The sequence below is a fragment of the Callorhinus ursinus genome, unplaced genomic scaffold (assembly GCF_003265705.2).
Source record: "Callorhinus ursinus isolate GAN/ISIS: 27379988/994484 unplaced genomic scaffold, GSC_fseal_2.0 scaffold1, whole genome shotgun sequence".
NCBI classification, from domain to species: Eukaryota; Metazoa; Chordata; class Mammalia; order Carnivora; family Otariidae; genus Callorhinus; species Callorhinus ursinus.
The window spans coordinates 84,431,271-84,451,315 of record NW_027397063.1 but is presented as its reverse complement, the minus strand read 5'-3'; the positions used below and the strand labels follow the sequence as shown (position 1 = coordinate 84,451,315).

General features: G+C 38.6%; 1 protein-coding gene and 1 pseudogene across 6 annotated transcripts in view; one reads left to right on the top strand and one right to left on the bottom strand.

Annotated features, from left to right (window-relative positions):
- The window catches only part of TNIK (TRAF2 and NCK interacting kinase), a 380,604-nt gene that overhangs the window by 339,468 nt on the left and 21,091 nt on the right, over positions 1–20,045 (bottom strand). The window contains exon 1 of one of the 6 annotated variants that reach the window (XM_073897367.1): positions 15,222–15,245. The exons of the other annotated variants lie outside the window; for them this stretch is intronic. Within the exon in view, the coding sequence (XP_073753468.1) occupies positions 15,222–15,230 (9 nt within the window). The 5' untranslated portion in view covers positions 15,231–15,245. Of the gene's footprint in view, positions 1–15,221; positions 15,246–20,045 lie in introns of those variants that run through there. 6 annotated transcript variants of the gene reach the window in all.
- The window catches only part of LOC112829405 (small nuclear ribonucleoprotein G pseudogene), a 108,904-nt pseudogene continuing 98,609 nt past the window's right edge, over positions 9,751–20,045 (top strand).

The following is a 20,045-nucleotide window of genomic DNA, read 5'->3' as shown; positions in this document are numbered from 1 at the left end:
ATCAATCCTACTAGTACTGGAGACTAGATCTGTATATAAAACTGTTCATTAAAGCCAGGCAAGAAAGAAGTAACTCCTGGAAAGGCCAACTGAGCAATTACACCAAAGCTTATCCCCACCAGTGACTCGTCAATGACTATCTCTGGCATTCTAGGCCCTAGAAGAACACACAAAGGACAAGGCAAGGAGTTTTCTGTTTTAGATGACTATTAAGCCCTGTGGGAGTTGGTTCTCTTTGAATCCGTTGTCTTCCCCCTTCCTGATAACTGCAACCAAGTAGGTGGCTTTTTTGCCCTGCTTCTCTGGTTTCATAACTGCCTATTTCAAATTTGCTGAGTGACGTCTTCAGAAATCTCAAACCATCAATTACTTGAGTTCATCCTTGCCCCACACAGTCAAAATAAGGTAGGGCAGCTCCAGTAACTCTTCAGTGTGGGGAAAAGCAGCTCTTCCCTGGTAAGGACAAGGCGAGGGGGACAGTGAAGCAACATCAAGTTCTTCTTGCTTCACCAGCGTCAGGTGCCAGGGTACAGCACGAAACAACAACTTACCGTGACTGGGACCGGCAGAGGAGAGGGTGCGTAGTATCAACATGGAAACCGGGCTAAGAAAATCCCGGGGAAAAAGAGGTATCTGATCAACACATACAAACCAGAATGAATTTTCAAAGATGTTGCCTTTTTTGTGTGTGCAAGAACTGAAGCCTTTTTTTGAGCACCAGAAAAGTTACAGCCGACAGAAGGATTTGGTGATAGAAAACAAGAAGAAGAAAATTAATTATGAAAGAGCCATTCATTGAGCCCTTATAATAATGCCAGGTAGACACTATGACTAATCCCATTTTACACATGAGAAAAATGGAACACGAACCATACATTTAATAACCTGTCCAAGAGCACTTAGCAAGCCAGGGAGCAGAGCTGGCCAGCAATTAAGTTTATACTCTTAACTACCCCTAGTATAGAGGAAGAAAAGGGGTTTTCTGACGAGACAAGGCTAGTTTCTAATCCCAACTCCACCATTACTGTGCTAGTCATGTGACTTTAATTGTTAACCTCCTGAGCCTCAGTTTCCCCACCAACAAAAGGGAGATACCACTTAGTTCTTTCAACTGCTGGGAATTCCCAGAACATAGATGGTTTTCAATAAATGATAGCTATTTTTATTATGCAGGCCAGAGGGAAAATGGTCCAGTTAAACGAAAATAAACCACAAAAACGAGAAGGAAACCTGGAAGCATTAAGAACATGAACACCCCATGCTGAGCTCCTGAGGAAAACCATACCTTGAAGAGGGCTCCCTCTTTAGAGCCTTGACCCTCTCCTCACATGTGGACGGGACACAATCTTGAGAGAGTATGTATAGCCTGTGTTCACAACTCAAGGAATTAATACAGATTTTCCTTTTCCTTTTACCTAGAGATACATAAATATATAATATATAACATACAAAAATATGTTTTCACTCCTATCCAATTTTTTCTAACTCTGACAGGTCCTTACATCTGATTCTAAATTGAGTTCTCTTCAGACACAGCTCTGATTAAATCTCACGGGCTTCAGAGACATCGAAGGATCTTTAATGCTAATAGAATAAAATCCAGTCTCTGAGGTCTGGCCTCCTCTATCTCACAGCAGAGATTCAGGCTTCCATTCTAATCCTATCTCCCCTCATGCCTCACCTGGAACTCCCCTTCAAGGAAGGACAAGGCCCCTCAGCCCACTTGTCCCTGGACATAGATACCTGGCTGGTTCCCCTGAGCATCAGCTCCTGCTCATCCTTTCCTGTTCAAATCCCTTCAACCTTTCCATGCCCCACTAAAGGGCCTCCTCTTCCAACAAAAACTCCTGATGTGGTCTGAATGTTTGAGCCTCCCCTAAAACCCAAATGTTGACATTCTAACCCCCAAGGTGACGGTATTAGGAAATGGGCCTTTGGGAAGTGATTAGATTATGGGAGTGAGCCTCATTGATTTTTTTAGGGGCCTTATTTTTTAAAGGGGCCCAGACAGCTTCCTTGTCCCTTTCACCGTGTGAAGATGCTATAAGTCTGTGACCCAGAAAAGGGCCCTTACCCAACCATGCTGGCATCCTGACCTCAGAGTAATAAATTTCTGTTGTTTATAAGCTGCCCAGCCTGTAATACTTTGTTACAGCAGCGTAAACAGACTAAGACACGCATCCCATAAGCAGTTTGGCCCCCAGTAAATCATTCTCTTCTTCCTCTAAATTCCTACCATGTACTAGCCTTTCTTCTCTCCATTGCACATATGTATAGTTCAGTATTGTGATGTAACTTCCTTCAGAGACAATTCTTCTCTCTCCAGTGATACCATATGCAACTTGAGAGAACATATATGATTTAGGGTATAGGTTTGTAGGCAGGCAAATCTAAAGTCAAACCCCAGCGCTGCAATTTTCTAGCTGTATGACCTCGAGCAAGCTATTGAACCTCTCTGAATAGTATTTTCCTCTCCCGTAAAATAGGATAATAATATTAGTTCCCACCTCTGATTTGAGGGATGGTTCATGCCAGGCACATATAAGTGCTTAATAATGTCAGCCATAATTATTACCAATACCCATTTTTCACACACTTTTCTACCCCCCACAGCATCAACTAGCTAATCTATTTATCTATCTACCTATCCATCATTTTATCTTTTCATTTATCTGTGTAAGACACTCAATGAATCTTTGCCCATTGCCTAATTTAGCTGCACCAATCTTTCTCACCTTTCCATTTCTCCAAGAAGCACAAAGCTGTTCCTAACTTATTAATCTGGCATTGAAACTCAAGAAGATTCTCCAGATAGGATCTCACACAGAGCATGCTGATTTCCAGGAGGCTGAAATGGGAGTGAAAAGTGATCATTTCCTTAGTACAGATATGCTGGTTTGAAGAACAGCTGAATAATTCATTAGGTCCTTTAAAGTGCATTGATCAGATTCTACTCTTTGAGAAGCATTTTACCTTGAAGTAAACTATTTTTCATTCTCCTTTGAAATGAGAGGTAGATAACAGACTGCCTCTGTTTAACGAAACTATAATAAAGGTCTAAATGATAACAATCCCTTAGACTTGCAGAGTGCATCACAGTTGATAAAGCACACTCATATCTATCACCCTATTCCATCCTTCCAGCAGCCCCATCAGACAACCAGAGAGCTTCTCTCAGTGTGATAAATGGGAATGCTCAGGAATGTTCAAGACCTTTCCCACATGCCAGTTTGTTGGTTCAAATCTTCCAGCTCCTAATTCAGTGTTCCTTTTACAGCACTACAGGATTTAAAACTATTTGCACATCTTTGTAAAGAGATACCCAGCTGGAAAGAATGGAACCCACTGCCAATTTGTATTTTGGTTAAAGTACTTGTGTTATCACCTTGGAGGTTATGAATGCAAAGCAAAAATGTCAAATGGTATTTAATGCAGTTCTATACAACATGAGACTCAGTGGGAGACCTCAGTGGAGAGTCTATTTTAATGCTAGCCATTTTCAGGGTCTTTTGTTCTTGTTCTCCTGGCAGTAACACAGGAGTATACAGCTCCAGCCTCCAGGGATTTCCTGTTACGATACTCAGGGTGGACCACAACTGGATACTTTTCCTAGGTCTAGTGTTCTACCAGTCCCCCTCACCCACAGCCTTCCAGCTGCCCAACCAGCTACCTGGCTCCCCCTCAGACATACAGTGTGTTCTATCTGAACACCTGGGCCATTCAGGGGCTATTCCCATCTGCAGTCTGCTCCCTTACCTCATTCACACCTTTGCACAATTACCTCAGAGAGGCTTTCAGCCCATCTTACCTCATTCCCATTCCCCTGCCCCCACACACACACCCAGTCACACTTCCCTACTGTTCCATCATGGGTGCTTATCACTACCTGACATTTTACAAACTATTTATCTCTCTGTTTATGACCGGCCTCCCCACTAGAATGTAAGCCCCATGAGGGCAGGGCTTTGACTAGTTCACATCTATACCACCAGTACTTTGAATAGTCCCTGACAATAAGAAGCTCCCAATAAATACTTGTGGAATAAGGCAATACAGCCTACACATTTCCCTGTTTAGAATCTCTACTTCTTCCAATATGAAAAGATTCTTATAGATGAAACTAAAAGAACAAAAACAAATCTCGCAACTAGAAAAAATGCAAAGAAAATTAGTGCCATGGTAGGGACTCAGAACATGTGGGCAGAAACCCTGGGACCACAGCAACCATGACTGCAACTAGGTGACATCACTAGAGCTGATACCAGGCAGTTGGTAAGAACAGATTAATGACCAACACTCCTCTCCCATCCCAACCAACTGGCATCTCATGGCCTAAGGTAATTCCATCAAATGCCTCAGGCTATTCCTTTTGGAAAGGGGTCCAAGTTATTTCTTGAATTGTGCACATATGGCAGCAAATAGGCACTCATCATGTGGGAGTAGCCCAACATAACATTACACCCTTCAATCTCATGGGATAACAACTACTCAACATCAGTCATGAAGTATTCTTGCTAAAAATATTTAACCTGAATGTAATAAAGAGAAAATCATCACATGTCCAGAATGTGGGATATTATACAGGGCAACTGGCCAGGACTCCAAAAAAGTTAATGTCAGGAAGGAAAAAAAAAAGACAGGAAGACTCTCCTAGATGAAAGAAGAAAGAAAGAAAAAGAAGAAAGAAAGAAAGAAAGAAAGAAAGAAAGAAAGAAAGAAAGAAAGAAAGAAGAGAAAGAAAGAAAGAAAGAGAAAGAAAGGGTTGGATCCCGGGGTTGGGAATACAGCTATAAAATTAAGAAACCAGAAAAATTGAATATGGACTGCATAACTTACAAAGGTTCCATCAGCTATACCCATTGACTCTGTTATTGAAAGCCAAGATCCAATTTGTCACTAGTCACCTCTACAAGTAATCATTCTGCATTTTCCACATACATCATGTCCTCTGGTTGCATACAATAAAATCTATATCCTGAGTTCAATAGGGCTTAGCCTCCATGGAGCATCTTTAATGTTAATTGGAGGAGACAGAGTTTGTAAATCCTTATTTACAAGATGATTAGGAAAATTTTATTTCCTAAGCCTGCCTTTTGCATTTCTACTATTCTTTCCATATATTTCTCCACCCGCTCCCTCTCCCTTTGCAGCAGGGGCAGGGTGCCTATTAACATTTATTAAAGTTCTTATAAAATACTACTTCAGCCACTAAATTGTAAATTCCTTGAGAGTAGAAATGATACCTGGTTATTCTTTGCATTCCTCATGGCAAACACAATGTCTCACATAGAGTACATAGCTCATAAGTGGCTGTTGAATTCTAAAAATCACTATACTTTAAGTTAGAACATGTAATGACTATTTATTGGCTTGAATTTTTAAATGACCCTGACTCTCTGTACTACAAAATGTACTGAGGAACTAATACATTTCTCAGAGTTTGCAACTTTCATTCAATTACCAAGCCTCTTAAACATCTCATGAAATGTTTAACAATAAAGCTACTCTTCACATCTCAAGAAATATTTCTGAAGAAATTGGAAAATCAAGACATTCTTTCCATGTATAAAAAAATTCAGTAAGTGATTCAATAAGTCAGTATTTCAAAATGAGATGGCATGAAGAGCATTTGGTAATATATATCTTATATCTATCTGTTAGAAAAAGGCCTGTTTCACCAAATAACCCTTGCATTATGATTTACCCACCTTTCTGCATCCCCATCAACTGCATCTTCCCTCACTCTCTTCAATGAGAAATTTTATACTTGCTTATTTCTTTAGTACTTATTGAATTGATGACGGTAATGTGAAAGTTATTATAACATTTAAATATCATTTAACTTTCTGCTTTTCAGCTCACACCTTGCTTTTTTAATTTCCATTTCCATTTGTGAATCTTGACATTTGTAAATGTCCTGCATCATCAGGCTCTGAGACATTCACGTTCTACTTTGCTGAAAACAGACTGCTCGTTGCACTTCAACAATTACATTTCTTTTACACTTGCTGACACTCTTTCATGACGATCTCCAAGACTAATACCTCCACTGGGGCCTCAGGTACCCCCTTCCGATAGTCAAAATGTTTTTCAAGACAAGCTTTCTCTCAGGCCACATAGCATATCCCGAAGAATTACCATGACCTAGTTCTAGAATGTCACTCCAGATAGATTTCAGCCAGCGGCAAACAATATACGAAGCATCTTTACTTTAGCCCCATTTCTAAGAACTGCTCCCTCTTTGAGAGGTTAACCAGAGGAAGTCACCCCCTCGGAGAAAAAGAGACCATGTGTTTGGTCCCTATCCAGCCACTACCTGGCTACACAATCCGAGACATGTGTCTCTGAGTTTTATTTAGTTTCCCCGTCTTTAAAATAAAGCAGTTATACTAGGTCACCCCTCACTTGCCTTCTACCTCTAAGATTCTGTAATTCCATTGAGTGTTCCTATGTGGGACAGAGGACAAACACGATTATCAAAATTTTTTTTAAAAAGCATAAACCTTTGGATAGCGCTTCTGTATTTTGCTACCTCAAAGTATTGGGGGCACACTGGCAACTTCCACAAGGTTCTATTAAACCTTAGAGATTAAAACATGACCAAACCAATGCCACAGCAATTGCACTCTTAGGTTTATACCCAAGAGAAATCAAAACATGTGTCCACACAATACCTGCACACAAATGTTCACAGCAGCATTATTCACACTAGCCAAAAAATGAAAATAACAAAAATGTCCATCAACTAATGAATGGGGAAAAAAAAAGGTGGTACATCCATACAATGGTATATTATTCAAAAAGGACTGGAATACTACTACCTGCCACAACATATGACTCTTGCAACTATTATACTAAGTGAGGGAAGCTAGTCACAAAGCTACTCACACATGTTATGTAAACCTATTTATATGAAATGTCCATTACAGGCAAATCTATAAATACAGAAAGTAAATTAATGGTTGCCTAAGGCTGGAGTGGGGAGAGAGTTGGAGGGAAATGGGAAATAACTGCTAATAAGTAAAAGGTTTCTTTTTGGAGTGATGAGATTGTTCTAAACATGATTGTGACGATGGTTGCACAACTCTGTGAATACACGAAAATCCACTGAATTACACATTTCAAATGGATGAATTATACGGTATGTGAATTACATCTCGACAAAACTGTTGTTAAAAATTAACGCCCCAGATTTCTGCCTAAGGATAAAAGAATAAAAAAAAAAAAAACTTTCAAAGGAAGCCCTGGGTTCAAATCCCAGTGCTCCCACTCAATAGCTGTGTCATCTTGAGTCAGTCTCTTAAGCCCCATTTCCCTAGTCTGTGAAGTGGGGAAAGCACTGCAATCTCCCCTCCCCCCGCTGGTGAGGATTAAATGAGGTAACATACAATGTCCAAGATATACTAAGCATTTAATAAATGATGGCTGTTGTTGGTGTTATTATGATCTCATCAATGGAAAATCTGGCTAGCTATTTTTTTAAATGAATTGACTTCAAAGCTCAGGCACTGGATTTAACTGCAAGTTTATAGCAGCTAGTGCCTAAGCGGAAACACTCAAGTTTTTTCATTTTCTGACAACAGAAGTCAGTGCCACTAACCCATAAGCTGGCTATCCTATCAGTGTAGGTTTTTTTTTTTAAGATTTTATTTATTTATTTGACAGAGAGAGCACATGCAGGGGGAGTGGCAGGCAGAGGGAGAGAGAGAAGCAGACTCCCCGCTGAGCAGGGAGCCTAATGAGGGGCTCAATCCCAGGACCCTGGGATCATGACCTGAGCCAAAGGCAGAAGCTTAACAACTGAGCCACCCAGGCGCCCCTATCAGTGTGTTTTGACTCAAGAAGAGGCAGGTCAGTAAAATCAAAATGGCTTTTAGCATAGATAGTTCCAAAGGAGAATGACGACAAACTTCCAGGTAGTCAAAATACTTCAATGACTTCTGCCCAAGACTGGTCCTCAGTGATTACCTTATTCATGCCTGATTTGTGGAGAGTTCTATTTCAACCATGACATAGTAAGTGCTGGTGAGACAGGTCTGGTGCTGGCCTTTGGTGGGGGGGGGGTGCAGAAGGAACAGACCTGGTCCCTGCCTTTGGGGGAGTTTGTATTCTAGCATTTAGTCCTAAACTCATGTTAAAATTTACTTTCACCTTAATTTTGCCACTATATGAAAAATAATAAATCTGCTCAGTACATGAAGGCAGGTAGTCAAAAGGTATAGCAACACTCAAGGTGGTGCTCAGGTCTCTGGGCATTTCTGAGGCTCAGTTCCCCTCAGAGCCTGGAGCACAGAACTCTGCACCCCGAGCTGAGAGGTCAGAGTTCTGTTCCTAGCTCCACCACTGGGCGCCATGAGTCTAAACCACTTCACCCATTGGTGTTTCTGTTTCCATCATTAAAATAGGCAGGGCCGAGCCTAGACATCTAATTAAACTTCTCCATCACTTAGGACCAAAAAATGCTTACACTAGTTGCACATAAATTTTTCCCAGCTTTACTGATATAACTGACATAGAACCTTGTGTAAGTTTAAGGTGTACAACATGACAATTTGATATATGTAAAATTGAGAAATGATGACAATAAAGTTATTTAATGTATCCATCTCTAGCTGCACATAGAGTGCCAATGACAGTGACAGTTCTCAGTATAAATTAATAAATTGGTACAATGTTCCATACAAGATGTAGAACACTCCCCTGTACCCACCCGTGCATGTGCACGCACACGCACACACACACACAACCCAGAAAACATAAAGTGAGGTCCCTGGCAGAAATGACCCATTACAGTAAATTCACCCATGTGAGAGGTGGTCTCTAGGGAGACAGCCTACCAAACTATCCTCTAGAAAACACACATTTCTTTCCATGGCCCTTGTATGGTACTGCACGTAAAGTAATACTATAGTTCAACTTTGATTCATATTCTTCCTCTGAGGTCATACTATTATCGGCCTTTTGGGTATCCATAATTGTACGCCACCAATACACACACACCTTTATACATATGCATTCAAATTCACACACTGCTTCTAATTGGGGCATTTACTTCTGTGAATTAGTATATCAGACTGGAAATATGAAGATAATATTTATATGGTTTTTAAAAACTAGCTAAATGGTGTCTGCTTTAACTCAATACTTTATTTTTTAAACTTTTTACTCTCTCAAAATACCTTCTTTTGTTTTACTACTTTTTTAAGAACTGCTATCAGAAAATGGGAAAATAAACTTACTTTTGGCAATTACACAGTCATCAAACATCTAACATGGAGCTGGGCAAAATGGGGGAAGGGGAGTGGGAGATACGGGCTTCCAGTTATAGAGTGAATAAGTCATGGGAATGAAAGGCACAGCACAATGAATATAGTCAGTGACATTATAGAAGTATTGTATGGTGACAGAGAGTAGCTACACTTGTGGTGAGCACAGCATAAGGTATAAACTTGTGGAATCATTATGTTGTACACCTGAAACTAATATATTATTGTGTGTCAACTCTACTCAAAAAAAAAATCTAACATGTACAAAAGTTGTACTATGCACTCAGATACAAAGATGAAGAATATGGGACTCTAGTTAGCCTTAATTCTTAAAGAGCTCATTGTCCAGTGAAACTGTAGTAAAAAAATTTTTTTTAATTTTTTTCATTTAAAAAAATTTTTTTTCAGCAGGGCCTACGGGGGGAGCATGAGGGATGCCACGAATTCCTTTTGGAGGCATCTTTGAGCTTGCCAAGTAGACACCATGAGCAAAGCTCACTCTCTCGAGTTGAAAAAATTTATGGACAAGAAACTGTCATTGAAATTCAATGGTGGCTGACATGTCCAAGGAATATTGGGGGGGGTTTGATCCATTTATGAATCTTGTGATAGATGAATGTGTGGAGATGGCAACTAGTGGGCAACAGAACAATATTGGAATGGTGGTAATACGAGGAAATAGTATCATCATGTTAGAAGTCTTGGAGCGAGTATAAACAATGGGTGTGTTCATCAGAAGAAATCAACTGCTTCCACATGTCCCCTCCATAGTATCTGTTTTACTACAATATAAAAATCAGGTCGTGTGCATTTTCATATTGAACTTTTTTGTTAAATAAACTTTTATAATAGTCAAAAAATTTTTTTTCAGCTTTATTGAAATATAATTGACATATAACATTGTGTAAGTTTAAGGTATAAGAAGTGTCGATTTGATACACTTACATATTGCAAATGATTACCACTGTCGTTTCTTTTTTGAGGTGAGAACATTCAAGGTCTACTCTCTTAACAATTTTCAAGTATATAATACATTATCGCTAACAATAATGCTGTGCATCAGATCCCAGAACTTATATATTTTCTAACTGGAAGTCTATACCCTTTGACCAACATCTCATTTCCCCCTGCCTTGGCCTCTGAAAAAAAATTTTTTAAACAACCAAATTAATTCTCTTCATTGGTATAAAAGAGTGAATTCTCATTAGTGTTCTAATACCTCTTAGGTGGGTTGACTGAGCAGTTGAAATCTTTGGAAGCTTAGAATCTTCCTATGCACAAATGAGAAGGCAAACCAAGAAGTCTATCACACTCCTTCTCCAATGAAGATATGTGCTTTTGATTGCCATTTTAAGCCAGGTTGAACTTTCCCTCAGTTTTTATAAGGTTCCAGGGCTAAAGCCGAAGATATTTTAGCCAATGTGCAAATCAGTCAATGTGTAGCACTGTGTCAATATGTGAATAGTTACGTATTACATCACTATATAAACCTTACACAAGCTACTAAATAGAGGAAATGACTACAATCACCCAGACCATTTAAAACCAAATTCTTCACATTAAAAAATCTCTGAATTCATATATATTGGTGTATTATGTTTATATGCACTCCCATTCAATTTACACATGATTAATTTGTGTGCTTCAGAAAAAAGCAATGAAATCAATACCTGCTTTTAATATTCATATACTAATTTCAAAAACCACAATTTAAGCAACCTGCCAAATATTAAAACATGGGTATGTAAACTAATAATTCTTCTCAGATATCTGTTAGCAATGTTATAAATAGTAACACTAATTCACACTAATATAAATGCCAACTTTTTAGCACCTCTTTGGCTAAATAGAGAAGTATGAATAATTTGACTCTCTACAAATTCTAATTTTAAGAAATTATATTTATCGCTCATGCTATATTTATTACCCATACCTACATAGTATTTATCCTAAATTCCATGCAGAAGACAACCCATTGGTAATTTTTTTCATATTAAAAAAAAGGTTTAATGTGAACAATATGGGTTCTACTTAATCAAAAAAAAGGAAGAAATAACAGCAACATGAATGTAAAAATGCACATTTTTTTTCAACATCAAAGTCATCTTGGAATACACAAAAAACTATTTTAAGCAGGAATGAGTTTTATTCGGTCTACCTTGCTTCAAATCTCTGCCCATTTTGACTGGAGCTCCATCCTCTCTAGACCCTTTAAACCTTTAACCCTTCTCAGCACACCCTGCCACTGTTAACCCTGCCCTGCTTTCCTTATAAGGCCACAGATTCCTCAACTCCAGCCACAGGTACCAATGACTGAGGAGGGGCAGAGGTTAAGGTCACTGAATTTGGGGAGGGCAATGAACAGCAAGAGCCAGGTGTTGAATGGCCATCTACCTGGACAAATAATTAAGTCAAGAATAATGAAGAAAGGTGCAGCCACTATGGAAAACAGTATGGAGGTTCCTCAAAAAAGTTAAAAATAGAACTATCAGATGATCCAGCAATTCCACTTCTGGGTATTTATCCAAAAAGAATGAAAGAAAACACTAACTTAAAAAGATTTTGCACCCCCATGTTCACAGATGACGTACTTACAGTAGTTAAGATATAGAAACAGCCTAAATGGGTACATGGATCAAGAAAATGTGATATTGAGAAAAATCCTCCCTGATTTCTAGCATTAAACCATCTGCTTTTGATCCCCTTTTCTGATTCAAGTATAGTAGAGTACCTCCATAATCTAAGAGCATGGGCTAGTTTATTAAGCTTGTGAAAGTTTATAAACCTTCCCATTACTCAGCTTCCTTTGCTGTAAAATGGAATGGAATGTCCACTGTTCAAAGCAGTTGTAAGATTTAAATACAATAACAGATTAGGGTAGCTGCCACAGAGTTGGGTGCTTAACATATAGTAGCGATTATTGTTACCCTCTAAGGCCTGTCTCCCTCAGCAACCAAGCACACTTTCTCTCACATTAATTAAAGATTCCATTTAGAGCCCACTTCCGAGAGGCATTCTAGCCACTGGGAATGTAGCCATGAACAAAACCAAGGGAAAATCCTTGCCCTCATGGAGTTCACAGCCTAGCAGGGGGAGACAGACAAGCAATAAATAAAACAGAGAAGTAAATTATATAGTGTTAGAAGATGCCAAGCCCTATGGAGTCGCAATTTATGAAAGTGTGTTCTGGGAGGCCTCACTTAAAGATGACATGCGTATAAGCAAAGACCTGAAAGAAGCGAGCAGCCAAGCAGATGTCTGGAGCAGAGAGGTCCTCGGAGGACCGGGGCAGGAGCATTCTGGACCATCTGAGGAATAGCAAAAAGGCTGGTGTGGCTGAAGCCTACCTACCTGAAGGACGGTAGATGAAGGCAGAACAATGAGGGGAAGGGGGCAGGAGGGGAGCAGATCCGGCCTGACAGGGCCTTGAAGGCCATTGTAAGGAATTCAGCATTTACTTCGAGTGAGTAGAAGAGTAGGAGCCCCTGTTGAAATCTGTACGGTGGCATGATCCAACTTAACCTTTGTTAGGATCACTCTGAACACTGTTGAGGACAGGTTCAAGGTCAAGGAAGGAAGAGGAAGACCAGTTAGGAGACTATTTCAGTAATTCAGGACAAAAACGATAGTGGCTGGCTGATGTCAGTAAAGGTGAGAAGTCGTTGGATCCTGGATCTATTTTTGAAGGGAATATAATACCCAAAGGATTTTCTGATGGATCCAATGTGCGGTGCAGAAAAAAGGAGGGGCCACTGATGACTCCCAAGGATTTTGTCCCCAGCAACTGAAGAGGACCAAGGAGTCCTTTAGTGGGTAATGCCTTTATCTCTCCCGGACCATTGCTTCCTGCCCACTAACAGCCCAAAGGTCTTCCTTGCTTTAAGAATAGAAGAGAAAGCATGTTAACTTTCTGCTGTCCTAATCTCTCCTAATGCCTGACACTAAATTTCCTTGCAAAATTGCACTGTAACCACTGCCTTCACCTCCCCCTGCCTCTACAACAGACACCTCCCCTTCCCTTCCAGAGAACACTCCTGCAGCGCCGGGAGGACATTCCAATCATCCAGCCCAGCCTCCGGAATTCTGTACTACAACGTACCCTTCTTGCTACACTGTAGCATTTGGCACAGCCTCAATACCTCCTTGCTCAAATTCTGGCCTTGGTGGGAAGATCCGGTGTCCTGACTTACTGTAATGACTGTGACCATTCCTTCCACAGTCTCCTTTCTCCTTTACTCTCACCTTCATTTCTGCTCTCAAGTATCACACTCTAAATTCCTCTCTGTCCCTCTGTGCACTACCAGGACCTTCTACTCACAGCCATTCTGACTGTTCCCTACATGGGGTCCCTAGCCACCAGCTCAGCGTCTAGAACATCGCTGATTGCACAAATGAACAAATCAACCCGTCCATCAGTCGTCACGTCTCTATTTAGTTTTCACCTGTCTCCCAAGCTCCTGCTCTGTTATTACAGCCACAAGCTGCACATTATTGTTCAGTTCTCAGAGTCTAAATGAAACACTCCATCTTAACTCTCCTTCCACATAGCAAGCTGCTTCATTCTGACTACCGTATTTATTTTAAGGATGTAACGATCCCTGTATAAAAACTTTTATTTCCTCAAGACTAAGATTTCTGCAAGAGCCTCCCTTCGGCCCTCTTCAATTCTTTTTACAATGCTACCAGCTCAATTTTCTAAAACACTAGTTTGATCATGTCATCCATCTAATCAATAATGTTTATTGGCTCCACATTGCCTTCAGAAGTTGAGAGACAGAGGGAGACAGAGAGAGAGACAAAAGGAAAGAAAAAGAGGAAGGAAAGAGAGAGCGCAAGAGAATATTATCTAGGCTTTATTTTGACTATTTTTTTTCTTTTCTTTTAAATAAACTTTCTTCTTTTTGGCCCCACCTCGCACACCAGTTTTATTCCAAGCTGTTCCTCGGGGCTGCTTTTTAGATACATTTTCTCCTCCTAAATTCTGACATACTCCATCTAGCCCCTTGACTAGCCAAAGGATAATACAAGCCCTTCGCTATATATTAAGAGACTTTTAAAAGTCTAGTCTGTATCAACCTGTCCAATCTTACTCCCCACAAATGCCCGCCAAAAACCCATTTTCTCCCTTCAGATGGTCTCTCCACCCCTCCAACAAGCCTTATACACCACTGTTCTCACAGTTCCCTGCCTGGTTGTTTTCTCCTCCAGCTTCTCTTTGTATCTTGTACTACGTGTTCATCAATGCCACGCTCAAATTCTGAACTGCCCCAGAAGCCGTATACACCCAACCCGACCAAGAGTGGCTTGCAGCATTCCAGTCCTAGAATGTACTGTACTTGCCACTCCTATGCCGCTGATAACACTGGTTCTCAACGTGGGACCCTGGAACCAGCAACAGTATCACTTCGTTGAAATACAAATGCTTACGTGTGCCACCGCTCATGGCCCCCCAGCCCTACTGAATTAGAATCTCTAGAAGCCGAGTAGAGCAATCTGTGACTTAACAAACTCTCCAGGAAAGGCTAATGCACACTGAAGTTTGAGAACCATTGACGTTTTATAATAAAATTTATCATAAAATCTATCTTGCCAACCAAACAATATGCAAAATGCCAAGAGCAGTATCTAATGCATAGCGGTCCATCCAGAAACTTGAGTTTTGTGACACTGTTCTCAGTAATGGCATCGCATTAAATATCAAGTGAATTTTGCCCCCAGCCCCTAATTTTGAGGGAAAAAAATCATGAGAAACAACGAAAGTACTCTAATTTTTAATATGAACCAGGAAAAAAATTAATATCGTTTTAACCAAAAGTTTAAGCTTTTTAATATTAGCACAAAATTAAATGCTTTTATCTAATACTAAATAATTTAATATGCAGTAAATAAAGAGACTCTTCTATTTCCTTTATAGTTCAGCTTTGGAAAAATAGTTCTGAAGTTTTGAGGTCTTACCTTAATCATGAATACAGGAGAAGGCACCTAAATAAAAATCCCTGCAACAAGATGAGACCTTAGTTTTAAACAATTTGTATGTTACAGAAGATGACAAGTCAAACCAAGTCAAGTTAGACATTCAGGTTTAATATTCTGCTTTCAGGAAATTCAGTAATAATGAGACACACTTAGGTCCAGCCTACTTGTTTCCACTCTGTAGACCAAAACCACATTTAAGAAAGAATTCATTAAAAGGCCCAAAATGAAACATTTTTTGTCCTGGATATAAAGGAAATAATTATTAACACTAAAAATGCCATGGGATAGTATAATATGTTCCATTTATTCCCTATATTGATGAACGTTTTTCATGTTTAATGTGAAAAGGATACAGTGGTAGCTATGCCAGGTCCTAGCATATTTTTGTATACTGAGCCTCTTTGGAGTTTTATTGCCAAAATGTCCAGGGTTCCATATCAGTACGTTCCTTTTAATATAATTATTTTTAAAAACAGAAAGACTGGAAAAGACTATGCCAAAACAGTAAAAGGAGTTACCTCTGGTACCACATAATTTTTTTACTTCTTGTTTTTTTTTTAAGATTTTATTTATTTATTTGACAGAGAGACACAGTGAGAGAGGGAACACAAGAAGGGGGAGTGGGAGAGGGGGAAGCAGGCTTCCCACTGAGGAGGGAGCCTGATGTGGGGCTCGATCCCAGGACTCCGGGATCATGACCTGAGCCGAAGGCAGATGCTTAACGACTGAGCCACCCAGGCGCCGCCTTCTTGTTTCGTAATAATCAATTTTTTTTTCAATGAGCATATATTAACTTTCAAAATCTGGAAGAAAAAAGTTTTAAAGACACATTTTTGTTTTATGTAAGAAATAGTACAATAGTTCATTTCTTCATTTAGGAGAAGTGTGTGTGTGTGTGTGTGTGTGTGTGTGTGTGTGTGTGTGTTTCACATCTCATTTAACACAAAAACTCTATGAGGTAAAATCATTATTCACATTTTGCGGATAAGAAATCTGAGTCACAGAGAAATTAAATACATTGTACATAGGACTCAAACGTGCAAAATGACGTTAAAGCTTACTAGAGTCACCCATCGGGAAGCTGCCATCCAGGCTGAAACTTCCACCTTGCCTTTTGGCAAATCCCAAGACTGGTTCATTCCTTCCTTTTGAGAATGTAGAAACAGAAACAGAACAGCAAAAACAACAGATCTGTAACATTGGGTCATTATCCCATTTCTCTTATTCTACACTATGTCCTGATAACTCAAAAGGAAACATACAAAACATTACACATAGAAATTTGAGAATGCACCTTCATGGTGTCCTCAAAAGGGGGGAACTTCAAGAGGAGATGGCCTCCTTAAGACTGAAACAAACAGCAAAAAGGGAAGAAAAGACTGAGGGAGGGACAGAAATGAGAAAACACACACACACACACACACACACACACACACACACACACACACAGAAGCCCAAAATCTCACTGCAAAAGCAGAGGCAGTAAAGAACAAGAACTGGTACTGTGGAAAACAATATCTCTACTGTGAAAGACAAACAGGAAACACTCTACCAGAAGCAATTTAAAGGACAGATATAAAAATAAAGACAGGAAAGGTGACATATAAGGACCATAGGGGACAGAGATCCAAATCAAGGACATAGATATTTCACAGGATGAAATTCAATAGGAAGGAATACAATTAATAAAAATAGTAAGGGTAAATAAACATATGTGGACTAAAACCAGCTTCCAGGAGCAAAAGTACACTGAGATCTAAGCAAAATAACTGAAAACAGATCCCACCTGCGCCCAAAAAAGTAATTTCTATTTTTTTCAAAATTCATATAACTAACGAGGCAGAAAATCAGGTTAACAACAAAGTAATATCAAACTAGCCCCAAACCTCTCTTTCACAATATTAAACACCACAAGCCAATGAACCATCCACAAAATTTGGTGAGGAAAGGGTGGTGATAAAGTAACTGTATTCCCCAATTACTGTTCACGAAAAAAGGCAAAAGAAAAATTTGAAGCTAGGCAAGAACTCATAAATTATGACAAATACATAATAGTCATAAAAAAGTAAAGTATATATTCCAGCTAATTGAAAGATAAATCAAAAATAGAGAACTCAAAAATATAGTAAGAGCAAAAAACAACGAATTTAGTATAACCAATTTAATGCTAAACACAAAAGGTATCCCTGAAAAACAATGTATTATTTTTAATACCTTCAAATTTGAATTTAACATTTAATCTTTTATAAAATAAGTATATAATATTAAGTTGAGATCAGATAACATAACATATATATATCCAAGCTATAGTGTCAGATTGAATTAAACACTGGAAAGAGCAGGAGAAGCATGGGATCAAGGTAGGGATATAAAGTTTCACTCTTTGTTACGCAACAGGGACATTAAAGGCTCCCATTTTACTATTAATTTGCATAATTTGAGAACAACAGGCTTAAATACATATTTAAATTGCATTTTTGAAAAAATTCTATATAGAAAAACAAAAGAAACACTAAGGAAGATGGGACAATCAAACATATCATAAGTATAAGTAATCAATAAACTCTCCCTCTGAAAGAAAACCGTCAGACTGGGTCCAAAAATAAAATCTTATTCACAATATATACTTTTATGAAATCCTAAAACTAATCAAATCCTAAAACCTAAAATTAATACACTGTCAAATATGTCTCATTTAAAAACAAACAAAAAACAAAATCATACCATGTATATGCTTTCTTAGAGCAAAAATACATCTAGACAAAGTCTAGAAATTAAAAGAAAATAAAAAATATCAAGCAAGCACAAAGAAACACTCTTAAAAAAACAAAAATAATTTCTTCATGATGAGCACTGAGTAATGTATAGAATTGTTGAATCACTATTTGGACAACTGAAACATACGTTAACTATACTGGAATTCAAATTAAAGATGTAATTAAAAATAATAATAATTTCTAAGAAAAGCCATTATTGGGACAGTGTGTTTCTGTATTCATAAAAATTATAATCTACTATGAAGTTGTAACCCTTAAAACTTTTGTATAACAAATAATACAATTAGACATATAACACACATGAATGACAGAAACGCAAATCATACCAGGAGACTAGGAAGCTATTTTTGTCTGGTCATTCTTCCAGATGAAATTTAGAATCATTTTGTAAAATCCTAAAACAAATTCCTGCTTGATATTTTTATTGGAATCCCATGTTAACATACGAAGAATAGACACCTTTACACTACTAAGTTTTCCTATCTAGGAACACAGGATATCTTTGCATTTACTCAAGTCCTCAGTATATCCTTTGTTAAGATTTAAATTTTCCTTCAAATAAGTCCTACAGAGATCTTGTTAAGTTTTTTCCTAGATATTTTATAATTTTTGTTATCACTGTAAAGGTATCACTTTTCAAATACATTTTCTAATTGGTTATTTTGGTTCACTAATAAGAATGCTATTGGTTTGGGTATACTTATTTTATATCCAGCCATACTGCTAAATTATTATTGCTCTATTTTTTTTCAACTGATTCTCCTAAGTTTAAGTTATCATCTGTAAATAATGAAAACATCACTGTCATCCTAATACTGATAATTCTTGTTTCTTCAGTCTTGTCTTATCTCAGTGGTTAAAAGTTCCAGAATAGTATATATTATTATTGGTCCTTATCTTAACCCTGACATCTTTGTGTAACACCTGTTTAAAAGGAATATACCAGACAGTCCCTGACTTAGATGATTTGACTTACGATTTTTCTACTTTAAGATGGTGTAAAAGCAATATGCATTCAGTAGAAACCATACTTAGAATTTGCATTTTGATCTCTTCCTGGGCTATCAATACACAATACAAAGCTCTCTCGTGATGCTGGGCAGGGGCAGCAAGCGGTAGCTCCCATACAATCATGAGGGTAAACAACCAATATACTTATAAACTTTCCGTACCTATACAACCAGTCTGTTTTTCATTTTCAGTACAGTATTCAATCAATTACATGAGATATTCAATACTTTATTATAAAATGGGCTTTGCATTAGATGATTTTGTCCAACTATAGGCTAACATAAGTGTTCGGAGCATGGTTAAGGTAGGCTAGGCTAAACTATGATGTTCGGCAGTGTATTTTTGACATAGGCTGTTTCCAACTCACAATGAGTTTATTGGGACATAACTCCATCGTAAGTCGAGAAAGATCTGTGTATCACTTAAGATGTTTACAAGTGCAAATAAAAGAATACACAACTACAGTGGCTTAAACAATGAGGAAATTGTTAGCTAACATAATATGAAATCTGGAGTCAGGACAGTTCTAGGGTTGATTAATTCAGCTGCTCAACAACAATGTAGGGATCTAAGTCAGTTTTTCTGTGATTCTCCAGGCTTTCCCTTCATGATTGTGAGATGGCTCCAGCAATTCTAAGTATCATGGTCTTCTATACAATATCCAAGGCCAGAAGAGGAAAAGTCTCATTTTTAAAAACTCACTTGTAAAAGTGAGGATATCCTTCCCACAAACCCCGCTGACTCCTTCATCAGCCCAGTTGTGTCACATGACTTACCCAAACTCATCAACAAAAGGAATGGAATCCAATCCTTAATCTAGTCCACCTTCTCCATGCTGGGGCCAAGGAGGTGGGGGGCTGGGGTTCACTTCCTCTGAGAATGTGGGAGGGGTAAATGTCAATGCAAATTCAGAGCACTGATTTCAAGAAAGGAGATGGGAATGGCTGATAGGTAGTTAACCAACAGTATCACCACAAGAGAATCTCTGGTGTTTGAAGAGTAGGGATGAAGTGAG